This window comes from Helianthus annuus, chromosome 7 (genome assembly GCF_002127325.2).
Source record: "Helianthus annuus cultivar XRQ/B chromosome 7, HanXRQr2.0-SUNRISE, whole genome shotgun sequence".
NCBI lineage: Eukaryota > Viridiplantae > Streptophyta > Magnoliopsida > Asterales > Asteraceae > Helianthus > Helianthus annuus.
The window spans coordinates 81,521,105-81,539,476 of record NC_035439.2 but is presented as its reverse complement, the minus strand read 5'-3'; the positions used below and the strand labels follow the sequence as shown (position 1 = coordinate 81,539,476).

General features: G+C 37.9%; 1 protein-coding gene across 1 annotated transcript; it reads left to right on the top strand.

The window, feature by feature from the left end:
• The first annotated feature begins 574 nt into the window (after positions 1-574).
• On the top strand, positions 575-15,145 carry LOC118480202 (cysteine-rich receptor-like protein kinase 2). The gene is made up of 7 exons (XM_035974926.1): positions 575-960; positions 11,501-11,907; positions 12,383-12,502; positions 12,584-12,702; positions 14,334-14,544; positions 14,630-14,861; positions 14,938-15,145. Exons 1-7 carry the CDS (start codon positions 575-577, stop codon positions 15,143-15,145), a joined length of 1,683 nt encoding a protein of 560 aa, XP_035830819.1.
• The last annotated feature ends 3,227 nt before the right edge of the window (positions 15,146-18,372 follow it).

The window sequence follows — 18,372 nt, the reverse complement described above, 5'->3', positions numbered from 1 at the left end:
CCATTTTAGTCTCTCTGATTTGGGTTATTTTGCCAGTTTATTTCAAAAGTTTTATTTTTTGTCTGTGGGTCCAAAAAGGTTTCATTATTGTCATTTTAGTGCACTGGTTTAACTTCATCCGTTTTTTTTTTGTTAACGAGAATAACAATTCGGCCATTTGGCCGAATTGCCCTTCTAGTTAAGAGAATTACATATGAAAGAGTGAGAGATGAAAGTTCGAATCTAGATTTCTGGTATGGGCTTAAGCAAACATTAGTAACCCGAAAATTAACTGGTTACACGAATAAAATTCGGATTCACCTAAACGTGTATCATGTACATTATATTTTGTGATCTTGTTTTGACCAAAATCTTAAGTGAACCTAGCGCATATTTTTTTCTAAATAGAAAGATACATACTTTCATCATTTCTTGCGGGTTTCATCATGGTGCATATTTTATATATTTATAGTAACTATCTGGGGATGTTAATTATCTAAAAGATTATTAGTCAACGGCTGTAGTTGACATTGTATTTATTATAAATGGTTGTAACACATTCTCAATTATTATATCTAGAAACAAAGGAGGAACCATGAGTCTGTGGTGGTCCTTTAGGTGGCAGATGTTGGTGATTGCCACCATATTCATGGTGTTTCTCACAAATCCGGGGAGATCACAGCCCCAAACAAACGTACTAACCCAATCTTGCAGCGCAGTCAACGTTATCAACGACCAAATTTTCTACAGCAATCTTCATGATACATATAGAGACATCCGTAGACAATTATCCAACAATAACACCTACTTTGCCACCTCAAATCTGGAAAGTAATTCGGAGCCGGTTTATGTGATGGCTCAGTGCAGGAAATATATGTCGACAAGCGACTGCCTCCTTTGTTTTGATTTCGCAGCTAGTTCAATACGTAGCTGTGCCGCGTTCAATGGTGCCCGATTAGTACTTGATGGCTGTTTTCTCAGGTGATCTCGTTCACTTTGTTTTTTTTTTTAATACCATTTGTCCTACTTTAGTTGTCTTCATGCCATCATAATTGTCATTGGTATGTTTTTCCATTGAAAGATAAGTGCAACTTAATTTTGTTTCTTAATAAATAAAAGAGAACATTTGCCATGAACCTGACTGGACAGGTTGGTGGGCCGGTTGAATCAGGACCAACTAGACCACCGGTTCCTTCTCGCCCATCCAAAGCGGGCTATTATGCTAAAACAAACAGTTAAATTGAAAATCTTGTTAAACAAGTTTGTCATATGTGAGCCGGTTGTAAGAGCATCACAATGCTATAAACCCATAAACCGTCACCTCAGTCGTCACATCAGATTCCAAACGTTTTTCAAAAACATTTATTTCTCCCACAACACTATAAAATTTTGAAAACACATTAAAAATAGTACAATAATACATAATCTGTGTATGTGAGAGAGGGGGTCCCACCCGGTTTGTGCGCTCCTGGTGTGCAGTTCTGGCCCAAAATCCGTACTCCATTCTAGATCGCCTACACATCGCTTCTTGTCCGGATTTGGCTCGTTTAGAATTTTCTGACAAATGCACATAAACCGTGTTTTGGATGCTCTAATAAGATAGATCTATTGTCTGTAAAACTTAAATTCAAAATGTTTACACATTTGAAAACTCAGCCACTCTTATATACAACTAGTTATAAGGTAATGAAAATTAGTATTATAAAATGTTATTTTGATATAAGATATATTTTCAAAAAATTAAGAGATAGAATACAAATAGGTGAAATGAGAGATGTGAGGAAAAAAAAATCTTGAGATCACATAATTACATGATAAGGGGCGTAATTAAATGGTAAATTGGATTTAAATAACCCTAACTTTTCTTAATTTGGTCGATAATAATAATAATCTGAACACAGTTATTTGCCGATAATAATCCGAACCGGTCCATTTTTGGCTAATAATAGTCCGCTGTTAAAAATAGTTTAATGGAATTATGTTTTTTCCCGAATTACAAACCGATGTTTTAGAGATTTTGATTAGAACGAGGATACGATTCGATTACAAACCGATGTTCCAAACGGCTTAATTTTTGTTAATTAGAAGTTTAAACACCCGAATTGAAGCATCGCTTTCGTTGGTTGGGTCAGTTCAAGGTAAATTTTACATCAATCAACTCGTATTCTCGTTCTAATCAAAATCTCTAAAACATTGGTTTGTAATTTGGAAAAAAACTTAACTTCGTTAAGTTATTTTTAACGCAGAATATTATCGGCCAAAAGTAAACCAGTTCGGATTATTAGCGGTAAATAACTGAGTTGGGATTATTTAAATCCAGTTTTCCTAATTAAATTATCAAGTAAGATGTCTACTATATGATTTGTCTGTTTTAATAAAATATAATTAAATATCTTTTCCTTGTTTGTTGTAAATATTATTCAACTGATTCCCATAGATACATAAATGTAACCTATGAAAGAATCTGAAACTACACTAGGTAAGAAATAATCACATATCTATTAAGTATGTATTAAATGAATGAATCATAATGGCAGTGAAGAACTTACAATTTGAAAAACACAACACTAAAAGTATATCTAATAGATTTCTCCTTATAGCTTATTTATACACATGTCTACCTACGTCTACTTGTCAGCAGTAACTACAATTAGTAGTAATTCTTTTTTTTTGAACGGCGAATCACTTTATATATATATATAAAGAGCCAGCAAGAAACTGGGAAACAAAACAAAACAAAACGAAACATAACAAAACCGGAAAAGAAAAAACACAAAGGAAAACCGATTACAAAAGGTCTATGATCTCGAAACGGATCCACTTATCCCAAACCGGCTTCTTAATCTTTGCTCTACTGCTAATCCAAAGGAACGAATCCTCTTTGATAAAATCGACCGTCTTCATAATAGGGATAAATTTTCCTTCGAAAACCATCTCGTTTCTCGCGCTCCATATTCTCCAGGTTGTGGCAATGATGATGGTATGAACCAGACGCTTCCAAGTTGTGCTTCCCGGACTCTCTTGAATTTTTTTTACAAAATCCAAAAAAGACATGCAATTAACCGGAAAACGGATCCGAACCCAAGCCAAAATGTTCCACCAAATGGATCTGGACCATAAACAGTCAAGGAAAATATGATCATGGCTTTCCACGTGGAGACCGCATCGGGGGCAGCCGACGTATGCGATCGGAATACCCCTACGAGCCAAACCTTCTCTAGAAGCTATTCTACCAATGAGGACTCTCCAAAGAAGATGATTGCCTTTCGGCAAGGCCCAACTATTCCAAACAAACTCCGGATCATTCGGGATATTGGCCCACTTAGCATCTTCAATATCCTGTCTGACCTGCTTAACCGAGAACGGCACATCCGGCGATGTCCTCCATTTCCAAACACCACCGAGTTCTACTTCAACGAGTACTAACTTGTCCTTGATTATTGAGATCGCCTGCATTGACTTGAGTCGTATTTGCCCCTTCCGCTAATGCCAATTATTGAAAAGGAATGTTCGATTAATGAACTACAAACACCCAATGCTAACAGATGAAAAGATCGCAAACTTGAATTGTCATGAAATTGATCATCAACAGTTGAAGATTTCTTATTGAACCAAACAAAAATGACAATGAAAATGTAACATTTGAAAACGGATGCATCAGTTGAATATATCAAAAATATATATCTCCTCAACGATTATATATAGACATTTATATAATGCTTTTAACATAAAACCCAAAATGAATCTTCTAGCCATGTAAACAGCAACTGCCATCAACTCTACTTCTGTGAATACTATCTGTATTTACTCTACACATTAGGGGTGGGCTTAGTGTAGGACCGTGTTTCGTGACCGAAACCGTGATTAGTGTGAGATTAGTTCAAGACGGGAGAGATTAGAGATGATAAATAAACTTCTTTGTATTAATCGGTAGTATAATATTACAAATCGGCCCGATTATATGAGAACCGAACTAATACCAAAGGAGTATACATCCGGAGAGAGACCAAGTGGTGATCTCTCCCCCACACAATGAAGCTCACAGGGAACTCTCAAATGAGCTCCCCTTCTCTCTAAGTTTTGCAAATGACAAAGGGTTGGTATTTATACCCAAACCCACTTGTATAGCAAAACCCACACGGTCAAACATACAACCCTCTCGTTTGACCACTTCAAACGAGCGGGTCAATACACATTCGTTTGACTGTGTCACTAACTATTACAAATTCAGCGTAAAATAATAACTAATCTATTCGACAAGCATCAGACACAAAATCTGCATCAACAAATTCCCCCTTGTCCGTTGCTGTCGAATGCTGAAAATGCAACTACAATCGATCTTCAGCCAAGTATTTATCTTCTATGTGTCAACAAATTCCCCCTTGACCGATGATCCAGGTAAGTAGTATCTTGACGCTCCTTGTATAATAGTTCCCCCTTAAAGTACGCGTATCCGTGTTGGGTGTTGTGCAATTTCCTCAATTGACCGATCTTCCGCTTATCTTCCAATACTGCAACCGGCATTTGATAAGGGTTCCAATCTTTAAGAACTGCATCGAGTCTTGAGCTGTCATAAGAACTCTATTTCATACAAGCATACTACATTGATAGAGATTCCTGGTGAACTGTCTTCTGTAAACCGTCTTTGTGGAATCAAAACATTCCACGCCGAACCATTTTTATCGCCAGCAAATCACAAACTCTACCACCTGTGATTGCGTTTAGAAATTTACCGAAGAAATTCAACATATGAAAATTCTTTTATCCCCCCATTTCTTTGGTAAGATATCTAAACCTTAACAGATTCTCTCCACTTCAAAGAAACTGTCGTCAATTTCACATAACAAATTCTCTCCACTGAGTAGAATTTATCTTCAAATGTTCACCAATTCCCTTTCCTCAATCTTCATTGAATGTTCTCGGTTGTTCGAAAAATCACGAAAATGACTTTCTTCTTTGCATATTCTAGTTGAATAAGAACGTCCCCTGGTACCCCGTAGGATCCGACTTGTATCCCTCCAAAGAATATTTGTGAACTCGTTAGGACCGGTATTGACATTCTAGGTTCATTCATTCGTTACCAAATGCGAGAATATGACAATAAACAAAAAGATTTCTTCGTTGCATATTCTAGTTGATAAAGAAATTTCGCCTAGTACCCCGTAGGATCCGACTTGTATCCCTCCAAAGACTTTGTGAACTCGTTAGGACCGGTATTGACATTCCAGGTTCATACGTTCGTTTTCAAATGCGAGAATATGACAATAAACAAAATGCTTTCGAACATTTGCGAATAATCGATAACAATCATAAACATTGACGTGCGGAAGTAAACATACCGTTTTTGGTTTTTGGCCCATAGTAGTCAAGTCACCATAATTTGACGTTTGCATCGGTAACCGAGACTACCCCATATTTTTCAAAAATCAAGTTTTCATCATCTTCATCATTTCGCGCGCTCCCGAACCCGTACGAATTTGACGTCGACATTTAGAGGCACGGTTCAAATCAACTTTGCGAACACTCGACCCCCACTTTGCAAATCGCGTAAAAATTCTTGGCCCATGTAGTAATCTTTTAAGACCCAACGCAAATATTTAAATCTAATATTTGGGTCAGTCATTTTGCAAGCACAAAACCAATGCCCAACCAAAACATGGCCCAGTCATTAATATGAAGAAAAACAATCCCTTCTTATGGCCTTCAAAACAAACAAAATCCATGTGCATAGTATCAAGTTACACATGTGGGCCAAAAATACGTGACATCATGGATCCTAGTGGGCCACCCAAAATAAATTCCAACCCCATGTATCCATGTGACCACCAAACCCTAAAAGTTTAACTTTCAGCCGACAAGCATTGTTTTTCCGGCCATCATCTTCCTTGTACAACTGCTAACATCACCTTCTTCTTTCTCATCAACACACACACCTAAAACATTCAAACCCCCAAAAATTTGTAGCAACCGCTAACTGACTTTCTCTCCGCTTGGTTGACGGTGGCGGACCGGCGATGGAGGTGCTCCGGTCCATCGAAGACCGTCTTACAGAAACATTTCTCATCTCAGAATCGGATTGAAAATCGAAAACTGAAAATCTTCGACAACGAATCCAATGGCGAACTTGTCAAGCTTAGTTCACGAACTCTGTGAACGAATCGCGGCATCATCTTCAACACCTCACCTTACCTGGTCAAACAAGAGGAGCGGAGCAGATCTCAGCGGATTTAAGAAAATCTGAGCAAAACGAAGCTGATGTAAGAAGATCCGAACAGATCTCAAATCGAAATCAAATGCAGACTGCAATCAGGATAAGAGATTGTTAACAGCAGCCAACATCCTGGTATCTTCCTTAGCCTGGGCAGCGGCGAAACAGAAAGGAGATCTGGTCCGACGAAACAGAAGTCTTTTAGTTATGCGACGAAACTGAATTCTTGATGTTGGCCGACGAAACAGATTTGAAGTGTGTTGAACGACGAAACAGATCTTGAATTCTTGTCGACGAAACAGAATGATGTCTAAAGTCGACGAAACAGGAATACTGTTTCGTCGAAGGGTTTCGTTTCGTCATGGGAAGTGGTGTTTCATCGGAAACCCTAAAATTTCTTTACAGCCGCCACCACTTCTTCAAGAACACAGTGTACTGTTCTTTTGCAGATTTGTATAAAAACATTGTATATATGATATTTGATGATGATAACTTGATTTTCTGGTGTGAAATACAAAACCCAAACCTTTTGTACAGTCCGTTCCATCACAGATCTGCATATGCGGGTTCAAATCTGGGTTTTTCTTATTTCACAATTTTTTACATCTTGAACAAAAACCACTAAAATCATAGATCTAGAGCACATGTGACTTAGTAAACGGTTAGATTTACTAAATCGGGCACCATGGCTCTGATACCAATTGTAGGACCGTGTTTCGTGACCGAAACCGTAATTAGTGTGAGATTAGTTCAAGACGGGAGAGATTAGAGATGATAAACAAACTTCTTTGTATTAATCGGTAGTATAATATTACAAATCGGCCCGATTATATGAGAACCGAACTAATACCAAAGGAGTATACATCCGGAGAGAGACCAAGTGGTGATCTCTCCCCCACACAATGAAGCTCACAGGGAACTCTCAAATGAGCTCCCCTTCTCTCTAAGTTTTGCAAATGACAAAGGGTTGGTATTTATACCCAAACCCACTTGTATAGCAAAACCCACACGGTCAAACATACAACCCTCTTGTTTGACCACTTCAAACGAGCGGGTCAATACACATTCGTTTGACTGTGTCACTAACTATTACAAATTCAGCGTAAAATAATAACTAATCTATTCGACAAGCATCGGACACAAAATCTGCATCAACACTTAGCGTGCCCCCTCTTGTTACTTGTTATAACCCTTCTTGAAAAATTACTTTAAAACTTGTCAATTTCTTCCCCGATAAAAATCTTTATTTTTTAAAAGTTTTTTTATTTAATTCTCGTATACATAAATTATACGTATCTTTATTATAAAAAAAAAATTGTCAACGTCACTTACTTCAATTAGTGTAGACGAAATGTTCATCATCATTCCAAGAATTGATATCAACATAATTGTCATCACAATTGTTCATTATGTTTGTAAAATTATAATAGTAACACTACCAGGTATTTTCAGTATCAGTACCCATTTTTTGGGATTTCAGTATCAGTTTGTTCGAAGCTCATCCCTAAGTAACACAAATCTGACTTTCTGATTGAAAATACAAATCCATACATCATGTTCAAAGTGAAAGACTCATCCACAAAATGTACATAAATATAATTCATAAGAACTAAATTTAGTTTATAATTTAATACTCCCTAAAGTAAAATGGTTTAGAAGGAGTATTTGGTAGCGATTTATATGCCACATCCAAAATTTTTTAATTTATAATTTCGAATTAATTTTGCTGATTCTGCTTGGTACCAACCCTAGACCTCAATTGGACATTACCCATAATTTATAGCAAGAACATTTTTCAATAATTCAACTACAAATATGATTTTACTAGATTTACAAAGATATAAAATGCTAATATGATTTTATAAAGTAAACAAGGATATCTAAAAAAATAATTAGAAATATAATATATGAACTAAAAAATGTTTGTTTGAAGAACGTAGAAGGTACTTTGAAGTTTTTTGGCCAATGGATGTGTGGGAAGTGTTTGAGTATACATGCATTGAGTCGTGCTTGCCATCATCCCGATGGGCTTGTCCGTTTTACCAATCGTGATAATGACATAGATAGCTACATTATAGGGATTTCGAGGCCCTCTCCCAAGGCACACGTGACCAACGTTCATGAGTCGTTCTTGTTGGATACCGTTCTACTAGATCGTGTCTTTAAAGCACCCATTGTCACCGTAAAGAGCATCCCTCATAGCTGTCGGTTGGCTTTCTCTCAGGCGTTGAAAACCGCTCTCTACAAAGTGGTTGCCCAACCTAGATCCGTTGAAGCGTGGGTTAGGTTGTTCCTTCTTCCTCGGTGCACTTTGCAAGTGGTCAGGCCAAAAAATAGGCAAGAAAGAAGGTCTGGGAATAGGAAGGCATTGCAACAAAGATCAATTCTGAATTCTTTAGCCACATGGGGAAAAGAAGATGGTATTTTTATGTTAGTTAAAAATATATTTGATAGTCCTACGGTGGGGTCTCTAGGTCCAAGAGGTGTTGATAATCCTGAGGAGAGTTCTGTTAGTAATACCAATGTTAGGCAGTGTCTTCGAAAGGTTGCTGATGGCCACTTTACAGCTGCAGTGAAGGTGTTATGTTCATCCGGTGTTGCTCCGTACAATGATAATACCATACAGGCTTTAGAGGCTAAACACCCGTACAGAGAACCTCCATCTATACCAGGTACTATATATTCTGAGTCTCCCTTTGTAGCAGAGGTGGATAGTGTTCTTTGCTGCATTAAATCGTTTCCTAAAGGAACCTCATGTGGGAGGGATGGCTTGAGGGCACAACACATTTTGGATGCTTTTTGTGGAGAGGGGTCTGCTATTGCCACTAATCTCTTATGCGCTATCACTGCGGTAGTCAACTTATGGCTAGGGGGAAATGTCCATCGTGTTTGGCAGAGTTTGTCGCGTCTGCTCCGCTTACACCGCTTTTAAACCCCGACAATGGAATTAGACCTATTGCAGTGGGTACTATACGGAGGCGTTTGGTTTCTAAGGTTGCTATGAAGGGTGTTGGTAAAGAAATGACCAAGTACCTTAATGATTTTCAGTTTGGAGTCGGCGTGTCGGGTGGCGCTGAGGCCATTTTGCACAGCGTCAATAGGGTTCTAAGTGAACGTCACACTGATGGGTCTCTTGCAATGCTTACGGTAGATTTTTCTAATGCTTTTAACCAGGTGGATAGATCAGCCTTACTTCGGGAGGTCAGGATGAGGTGCCCTTCTATTTCTTTGTGGGTGGAATTTCTATATGGGCAGCCAGCAAGATTGTATCTTGGAGATGGGCACATTTGGTCTACCACGGGAGTTCAGCAAGGGGACCCATTGGGACCACTTCTTTTCGCGCTTGTTTTGCACCCCCTTGTGCATTATATTAGAGACAAATGCAAGCTTCTTCTTCATGCTTGGTATCTTGGTGATGGGACTGTCATTGGAGGTTCAGAAGAGGTGGCTAGAGTGTTGGACATCATTAAGGTGTCGGGTCCAACTTTGGGTCTTGAACTTAATATTAAGAAAACTGAGCTATTTTGGCCTTCTTGTGATGGTAGCAAGTTTCGTGAAGGGTTATTTCCTAAGGACATCGGGAGACCATTAGTGGGGGTGAAGCTTCTTGGGGGGGCTGTTAGTAGAGACGCAAGCTTTTATAGTGGGTTGGCAAAGAAAAGAGCTGCTAAGGCAGTAGATTTGATGCGTCTTCTACCGAAATTAGGTGACCCGCAGAGTGAACTACTCTTGCTTAGATCCTGTATGGGCATTGCCAAACTTTTCTTTGGCCTAAGGACATGCCAACCTGTACACATGGAAGATGCAGCGTTGTTCTTTGACAAAGGATTGCGTGAGGCGATTGAGGAATTGGTGGTTTGTGGAGGTCCTTTCTTTGGAGACCTCTAGTGGCGACTGGCTTCTTTACCTATTAGGTTTGGAGGTTTGGGGTTGTATTCGGCTGTAGAGGCTTCATCCTATGCTTTTGTGGCCTCGAGGGCCCAATCGTGGGTGCTACAGGACCACATTTTAAGAGACAGTGGCATATTCGGTATGGATTCTGATTATGTTTGTGCTTTGGCTTGTCTTCGTGATACGATTCCAAGCTTTGACTTCGGCGGTTTCACTAATAAGGACACCGCCCCCCCTAAAGCCCAACATGCATTAGCGAGTGCTCTTTTTAGTAAAATTGTCCACGAAATTGAAGTACAGTTTGACTTGACCGTTAGACAAAGAACCGTTTTTGAGTGTCTCCGAGCACCACATGCACAAGATTTTCTTCTTGCTATACCTATAGATGGGTTAGGCCAGCATATGTCGCCGGTGGAGTACCGTACTATTCTTAAGTATCGCCTCATGATTCCTTTATTCCCAGTTGATGAGGTATGCCCGGTTTGTCATAAGGCGTGTTTAGATTCTTTTGGGGAGCATGCCGTTCATTGTAAAGAGCTCCCGAGGTTCAAATACCGACATGATTTGGTTAGGGATGTCCTTTTTGACATATTCAGGTGCGCTGACATTTCTGCTAAGAAAGAGGCACCCGTTAATTTCTTAACAGACCCGTTGGAAGGGAGATCTACCCTTCGACCAGCTGACATTCTGGTTTTTGGATGGGTAGGAGGAAAACACGCATGTGTGGATCTAACAGTGGTTTCTCCGCTTGTGGGCTTAGGGAGTAGTGCTTTCACAGTGGGTCAGGCTGCTTTAAAGGCTGCTTCGGGTAAGGTGATCAAGCATGAGAAAGCATGCCTTGACAACCAGCACGTGTTTATCCCATTTGCTTTTGATACTTTTGGTTTTCTGGCGCCAGAGGCTGTGGACCTACTTAGTCGAGTTCAAAGGGTCATGCATAGTAATGTTATGACCCCGAGATCTATGGACGTAGTTTTTAAAAGGCTTAGTTTTGCTATTCAAAAAGGGGTAGCGGCGCAGCTTATAGCCCGTTTACCAACTATCTCGATATAAATTATTATTCTTTAAAAGAATTGAAATTGATTTTGATTTAAATTTGTTTGACTAAAATGTTTGTTATGTTATATTATATATAGATGGCATTTAAAAAAAATATAGATGACATTTAAGGTGTGAGTCATCTTAGGTAGGTGTCATCTGCGTGGGAAGTGTATGATTGAAGATTGATTGTTGGTAGCTACATATTATATTTTATTTCCAAAAGGGTCATTTCCATAATATGCTTTGCAAATATCAACAATTTAGTAGTTATATTTTCAATATTTTAATAATCATACCCTTGAATTCTATGTAGCAACCTAGCCAATAACATATCCACCAGAACTATGAGAGTAATAATTATATATATGTTGTTTTGTGAAGGTACGAGAGTAGTTCTTTCACCGATCAAACAACATTGCCAGGAGAAAATAAAGTATTATGCGGTAATAGTACTTCATCGCCACAGACTGTTTTCGAAACTGCTGTGGATGAATTAATGTCCAATCTTTCTAAAGCGACACCAAACATAAAAGGTTTCTACGCTGCTGCCACAACGCCCATTGTGGGTACCAATACAAGTACTGCTTATGCTATAGCGCAGTGTGTCGAGACAGTAACACCCGACAGTTGCAAAAGCTGCTTGCAAGAGGCATATGACAACATAAGGAGCTGTGCTAATGATGTTACTGATGGAAGGGCTGTTAATTTGGGGTGTTTTATGAGGTACTCTGACACTGCATTTTTCAGCAACAACCAAACAATTGACATAGCTCCATTGATACGAGACGGTAGGATTTCTGGCCTCCTTACGCTAATTTTTTATTAAAATTATAATATCTAAAGGTATGATTGCGATATTTAAGTCACAAAATTCATTGCAACAAATTTTAGTCGCAATTCTGTCGCTAAAGGTTCAGTTGAAAAAACGACGGGGTCGCGGATTTGTTTGTTATCGCAACGGAAATGTCAGTCGCTAAATCGGTTACAACAATACCCAGTCGCAAAAAACGGTCGCAAAAGTAATTAGCGACCAGGTTTACCGACTGCTGAAACATGTCGCAAACAGTTACAATAAGGGCTTTTCCGACTGTTTTGTAACCATTTTGATAGTTGCGACTGGCCGTTTTTGTAGCAATGTACTCATTATATCAAGTGCATCAAAACCATGCTCACTTATCATATTATCATAGGAAGTTCAATTGTAGCAATGTACTCATTATATCAAGTGCATCAAAACCATGCTCACTTATCATATTTTCATAGTAAGTTCAAGCAATAAGGTAGGCATTATTGGAGGTGTGGTTGGAGGTTTAGGAGGTCTGATCTTCTTGCTAATAATTGTAATTTGGTGGTATGGTCGATCCAAAAGAACAAAACCCAAAGGTATGCATTATCAATTGCTAGTCATACGAATTTTACTAGATGACTCAAATAGATTCACGGATTCCATTTCCAACTTACTAGGGGCAACTGAATTGCAATATGGCCCAAACGATTATAGCTACAGTCATCTCCGAAAAGCGACAAATGATTTTGGGGACGAAAATAAGCTTGGAAGAGGAGGGTTCGGAGATGTGTACAAGGTACTCATATATATATGTGTGTATTAGTAATTTACATATATGTAAATTAGCTAAGATATATACGTAATTAAATTTTTAATTACACATATGTAAATTTGTGATTACACATGTTTAATCACAAAATTACTATAATAAATAAATGATAAAACTATCCTTAAATAATTTAAATATATAACATTAATAAATAAAATGATTGATTTTTTGGAGTTCTCAAAGTTTTTAATTTTTTGGAGTCTCAAAAGGAGCCAACCCCAATACATGATATCTATATATACACACAAAAATTTAGTTCCATGAACGGTACCTTGAGTTTGTTTTGTTAGGTTTCAAAACTAATTACCATTTAACTATACGTGGTATTGATTCATGGATAGAAAAGGATATTTTGATATGACTTGTGACTTTCCACTCGAAGACTATCATATCTATTAAAATTATGAAATAGGTTTTCTTGTTTTACATAAATAAACTTAAATGGAAATTCTGGTGGCAGTGTATTTACATGTTCAATTTTAGTGACAATTTCAAGATCAGATGTGACGTTTATAGGGAAATGAGGCAGTAATAATAAGGATACTAAGGTGGATGTGTGAGCATACTAGTATGGACATGATAAGGAATGAGTTTTTAAGGAAAGATTAGGGATGGCTAGAACATTAGATAAGATAAGATAAGGGAGAGATAATTTATATTGTTATGGCATGTCAGGAGGAAACACAAAGCGACAACAGTTAAAACCATGAAAACTCAATAACACAATAGTTAGAACCGTGAAAACTCTCATTGTGAAGAAAAGGGTGAGTAGAGGCAGCCCTAATCTATAACTAGGGATAAGAGGATTAGGCAAGATTTGTTATACTTTCACCTCTCTATGGATAGGAATTCGTGTAGGCGTAAGATTAAAGTTAGGGACTTTTAAGAGAATAATCTGGTTTTGTATTAAATTCTTGTCTTATGAGCTTGGCGTTTTAGTTTATTTTTGTGGCATGAGTGTTATTACTTACTTGCATGTGTGTCTATATGAGGTGTCATATGTCACTATTATATGTTTTTAGTTCTTTGGTAGTTTACCAAGATAAATTTAGTACACTATGTTTGTCTGTTGTGTTTTGAGTAGTTATGTGCCTAAGTATGTTTTTACTTGCTTGTTATGTGTGGATATAGTTTTGGAGCTAGGGTTCTCATTAGAACAACTTCTCTATCCATCGGGATAGAAGCAAGGCTTGCCCACAATCACATCCCACCCTTCCCAGCCCTTACCATTAGCTTGGTTATAGGTGGGATTATAATAGGTAAGGTTCTTGCTCTTACGTTTTCATAAGATCTTCTTACTAATAAGATCTCCAACTAGCTTTTCCTATCTACCGAATGTACCTTATCCTCATAGAAAACACACACGATCCAACAATCAACATATTATATGCAAAAGTGGTTTTTGTGAGGAATTCAAGGTAATGCTAAAATATGATCCGTTACAAATAACAGCAATAATATACTGATATAAAGATAAAAATGCGACCTATTAGTAAAAAGATCTGAAAGTATGCATTATTCTTTCAAAACCAGATCATTAAGAAATTTAAGTAACTGCTGAGAAGTAGAATGCTACTCATTTCCTAATCATTTAATAGGCAATTCTTGATAACAAAAAAGTTGTAGCGGTTAAGAAACTTAAAGTCGGATATGTTGGAGCAAAAGTAGAATTCGCAAATGAAATCTTACTTGTAAGTCAAATTTGTCATCGTAATCTTCTCGGGCTCCTTGGCTGGTGCATTGATGATTCCAATTTACTTCTCGTCCTGGAATATATGCCAAATGGAAGCCTTGACAAGTTTCTATGGGGTATGTTTCTTTTAACAATTTGATGTAGATTCACAAGATATTTTTAATTTTCTAGATTTGCACTGCTAAATAAAATTCATTATAGGTGAAGGAAAGGGTAGCCTAAACTGGAAAAGAAGATATGACATTATCTTAGGGATAGCTAGGGGTCTCGCCCATCTACACAAGGAATCCCATGTTAGAATTTTACACAGAGATATAAAATCAAGCAACATTCTCCTTGATGATGATTTTCAACCAAAAATAGCAGATTTTGGATTGGCAAGGTTTCAACCCGAGGATCAAAGTCAAATAATCACCAAGTTTGTTGGGACATTGTAAGTCTGATTTACAAGATATGCTCAAGTAATTTCTCATATTGCACCTAATTACATTCTTGCATTATAATACTAGGGGCTACACAGCACCAGAATATGTACGATATGGTGTGTTATCAGATAAGGCTGACACTTACAGTTTTGGTATCGTGGTTCTTGAAATCGTTAGTGGCCGAACGTGTACTTCCCAAGGCATTGATGGACCATCAACCAATTTTCTCCTTGAGCATGTAAGATATAAATCAACACGGACCACTCTTTTCTATTTCATTAACTTAAATTAAGAAATAACTGGTTGGATTCCCCACACGATGCGGCGGGGATTCGGCAATATCGGTTCGGTTGAGTTCGTTACAATACTAGCACTCGCTATAACAGCCGAAACGAAAAACCCAGAAAATTAAATGTGATATGCCCAAAAGGATATCAACACTTGTTTACGTTAATAAAAAACTATAGAAATGAATACCCGTGCGGGTTCCGATGATACGGATACCGATACCGACGTTCGATCGAAATCGGTTAGGTTCGTTACGGTACCACCACTCGTATAGCTTATAATACAAAAAAGATACACTATTTGAATACAACCTTGGTACATGTAACACCGATGTGGTTCAGTCGGTATTGATGCACTTCATCACGGTACCGGTATGGTGCCGTCACTTTTATAATTTATGATACCAAATAAATGTTGTTCGATAAAAAAAATTTTGATTTCCACAAAAGTTATACTGAAATGTCGAAAAAACTGCCTATAGAGTTTTTGTTGTTAAGTTAACAAACGCAACCTATATATATATATATATATATATATATATATATATATATATATATAGGATAAGGATCATGTGAGAAGTAGTAGGCTATTTGAGAAACTTGAGAAGCATTCGACCACACATTTTCCTTAAGCAAAAAAATGAAAAAAAAATGTAAAAAAAATGCAATTTTTTTTTTTTTTGAAAAATCACAGGTTTTTCTTTAAGAATTTAATTTTTATTATTTTTTTTAATTTTTTTTTTGGGATTTATACACATGTGTATATTGTTAATCTTTTTAACTATATATATATGTATATTGTCAATTATATATATATGTATATACATGTTTAAAATTGAAAAATAAGTGTTATTTAGTGTTTAGCATTAGTATTTAGGGTTTAGCATTAGCGTTTAAGGTTTAGCTTTATGGTTTAGGGTTTAGCTTTAGGGTTTAGCATTAGGGTTTAAACTTTCAAACTGTCGGACGGTGTTTGATTATGACATGGTCATTCGTGTGTCATGTGTGTATGTTAACTATATTCCAAGCAGTTGTTCTCATTATGCGTTTAGATTTCTTGCATGTGCAGATTCTAAAGGCTGGGAGAACATAGTCGATGACAAGCTCTGGAATGAAGACACGACGAGAAGGCGCTCAAGTGATGAAAATGATCGAGTTGCCGTTGGCCATCATCAACACCACAAGGATCTCACTTCATAAAGATAAAGTCTTTTCACGAGCATAACTCAAGGGGGAGCTTATATTAAGGGGGAGTTTGTCAACACACTTCCTACATGATACGGGTAGTTTGTTGATACACTCTCTGCTTTCAAGACGTGAAGACTTTGAAGATCCTCCGACATTGAAGACTTGAAAGGACATCAGAGTTTTGGTAACTCGAAGACCAAAGACCGTCGAAGTTCGAGACGAGTCTACAACTATAGAAGATAAAGACAAAGCTACAGCCAAGGGGGAGTTTGTTGGTGCACTTGTGTCTGTACTTTGTCTGTATTCGGTCTGTATGTGAACGATGTCCTTGTAAGTTGACCAAGTCAACCGTCCTCCTGGTTTGACTCAGTCAACAGTAAGTAAACTTGTTGAAAGTTGTCTGGTTCGAAGGATGAGTGATCGAAGGATAATGTAGATCCTTCGATCACCTCGAAAGATATGCTTCGACTGATGGTCCTCGAAGGATGATCCTTCGAGGTCCCTGCTTATCCTTCGAAAGCATTGTATCCGAAAGATGATCCTTCGGACCATCAATCGGATCCTTCGAGCAGACCTGCTGTGTATGGGTATATATACCCATGCAGTGTGTTGTGTGAGTGAGTTCTGCCACTTGCACATTCGAGAGATAGAGAGCATTGAGAGCATTCTGTCCGGAACTCACACACACACACTTAGAGAGTTTATGGAACATTTCTGTAAACATTGAGCTTGTAACCGAACCCTCATTGCATTAATACAAGTTGTGTTAATCGGTGAACTTGTGTGTTTGTTTCTCTACTTGCTACTAACTCGGTTTGCTTGCTAGCTTGGATTCCGCACTCGCTAGTAGGTTTGTATAACAAGGTTTAGGTTCGTAATCCTCCGCGAAAAGGGACCTACAAGTGGTATCAGAGCCTCGCTCTTTACCTTGTTTAAAACCGGGTTTTTACAAGTTTTGGTGTGTTGAAACACTTGGTTTTGCACCTGTTTTTACTTGTTTTCTTGCATTTTCTTTGAGTAAAAACGTGTCTAAACTAACCGGGAGTGTTTAAAGTGGGGTTGGGTAACTTGAAAACTTGTTTTTGAGTAACTTTGTGTTTTCCGGCGAAAGCTCCGGTTAAACTTCCGGTGACTGGTTTGAAGATAAGATTATCCATTTTTGGCATAGTTTATTTCAAATCTTGGTTGGTAAGATAGTTGTCAGCCTGCCATACCCTTTTGCCGAAAGTTGACTTACCAACCAATCACCTTTTCACCAACCTATCACATCGGTGTCAGTGTGTCAGTGCACATTCGAAAGATATCCTTCGACATCGAAAGATATCCTTCGACATCGAAAGACCATCCTTCGATCAGTGACAGCTCGATAGATAAACATCTTTCGAGTAGTCCTACGAAGTTCGAAACATATCTTTCGATCAGGGAATCTTTTCGAAAGATAGTTGTTTTATCTCGAAAGATAAGGATCTTTCAAGTGTGAATCTTTCGAGATTTTGAGTCTTTCGAAGCCAGTGCTCGAAAGTCAACAGTGATCCTTCGAACACTGTTGATCATTCGAACAAGTGTGATCCTTCGGAAGTTAGCTATTCGAAAGATAAGTGTCCGAAAGATAAGGATTTAGCTCGAAAGATAAGGATCTTTCAAAGGAGAATCTTTCGAGTTCTTGAATCTTTCGAAATCATTGTTCGAGAGTCAACAGTAATCTTTCGAGTACTGTTGATCCTTCGAACAAGGTTATATCTTTCGATTGTGGTCTGTTTATAGTTAACAAGTTTCTGTGATTTCAGATCTTTCGACCAGGATCTTTCGTCTGTGTATCTTTCGGATCATTCTTACTTAGCATTTATTTTGCTCATCTATCATGAATCCGAGTTGGTGGGGAAATCCGGCTCCAGACAGTGGAAAATACATGAATACCAGTCAATCTCCATCATGGGCCGAATCTCCGGTATCTGCATCCTCACAAACAAATGCCACTCCAGCTGGTCAATGGGCGTTTGTTTCAAATCAAACTCCGAGTATTCAAAGTCTTCTACTAAGCGAA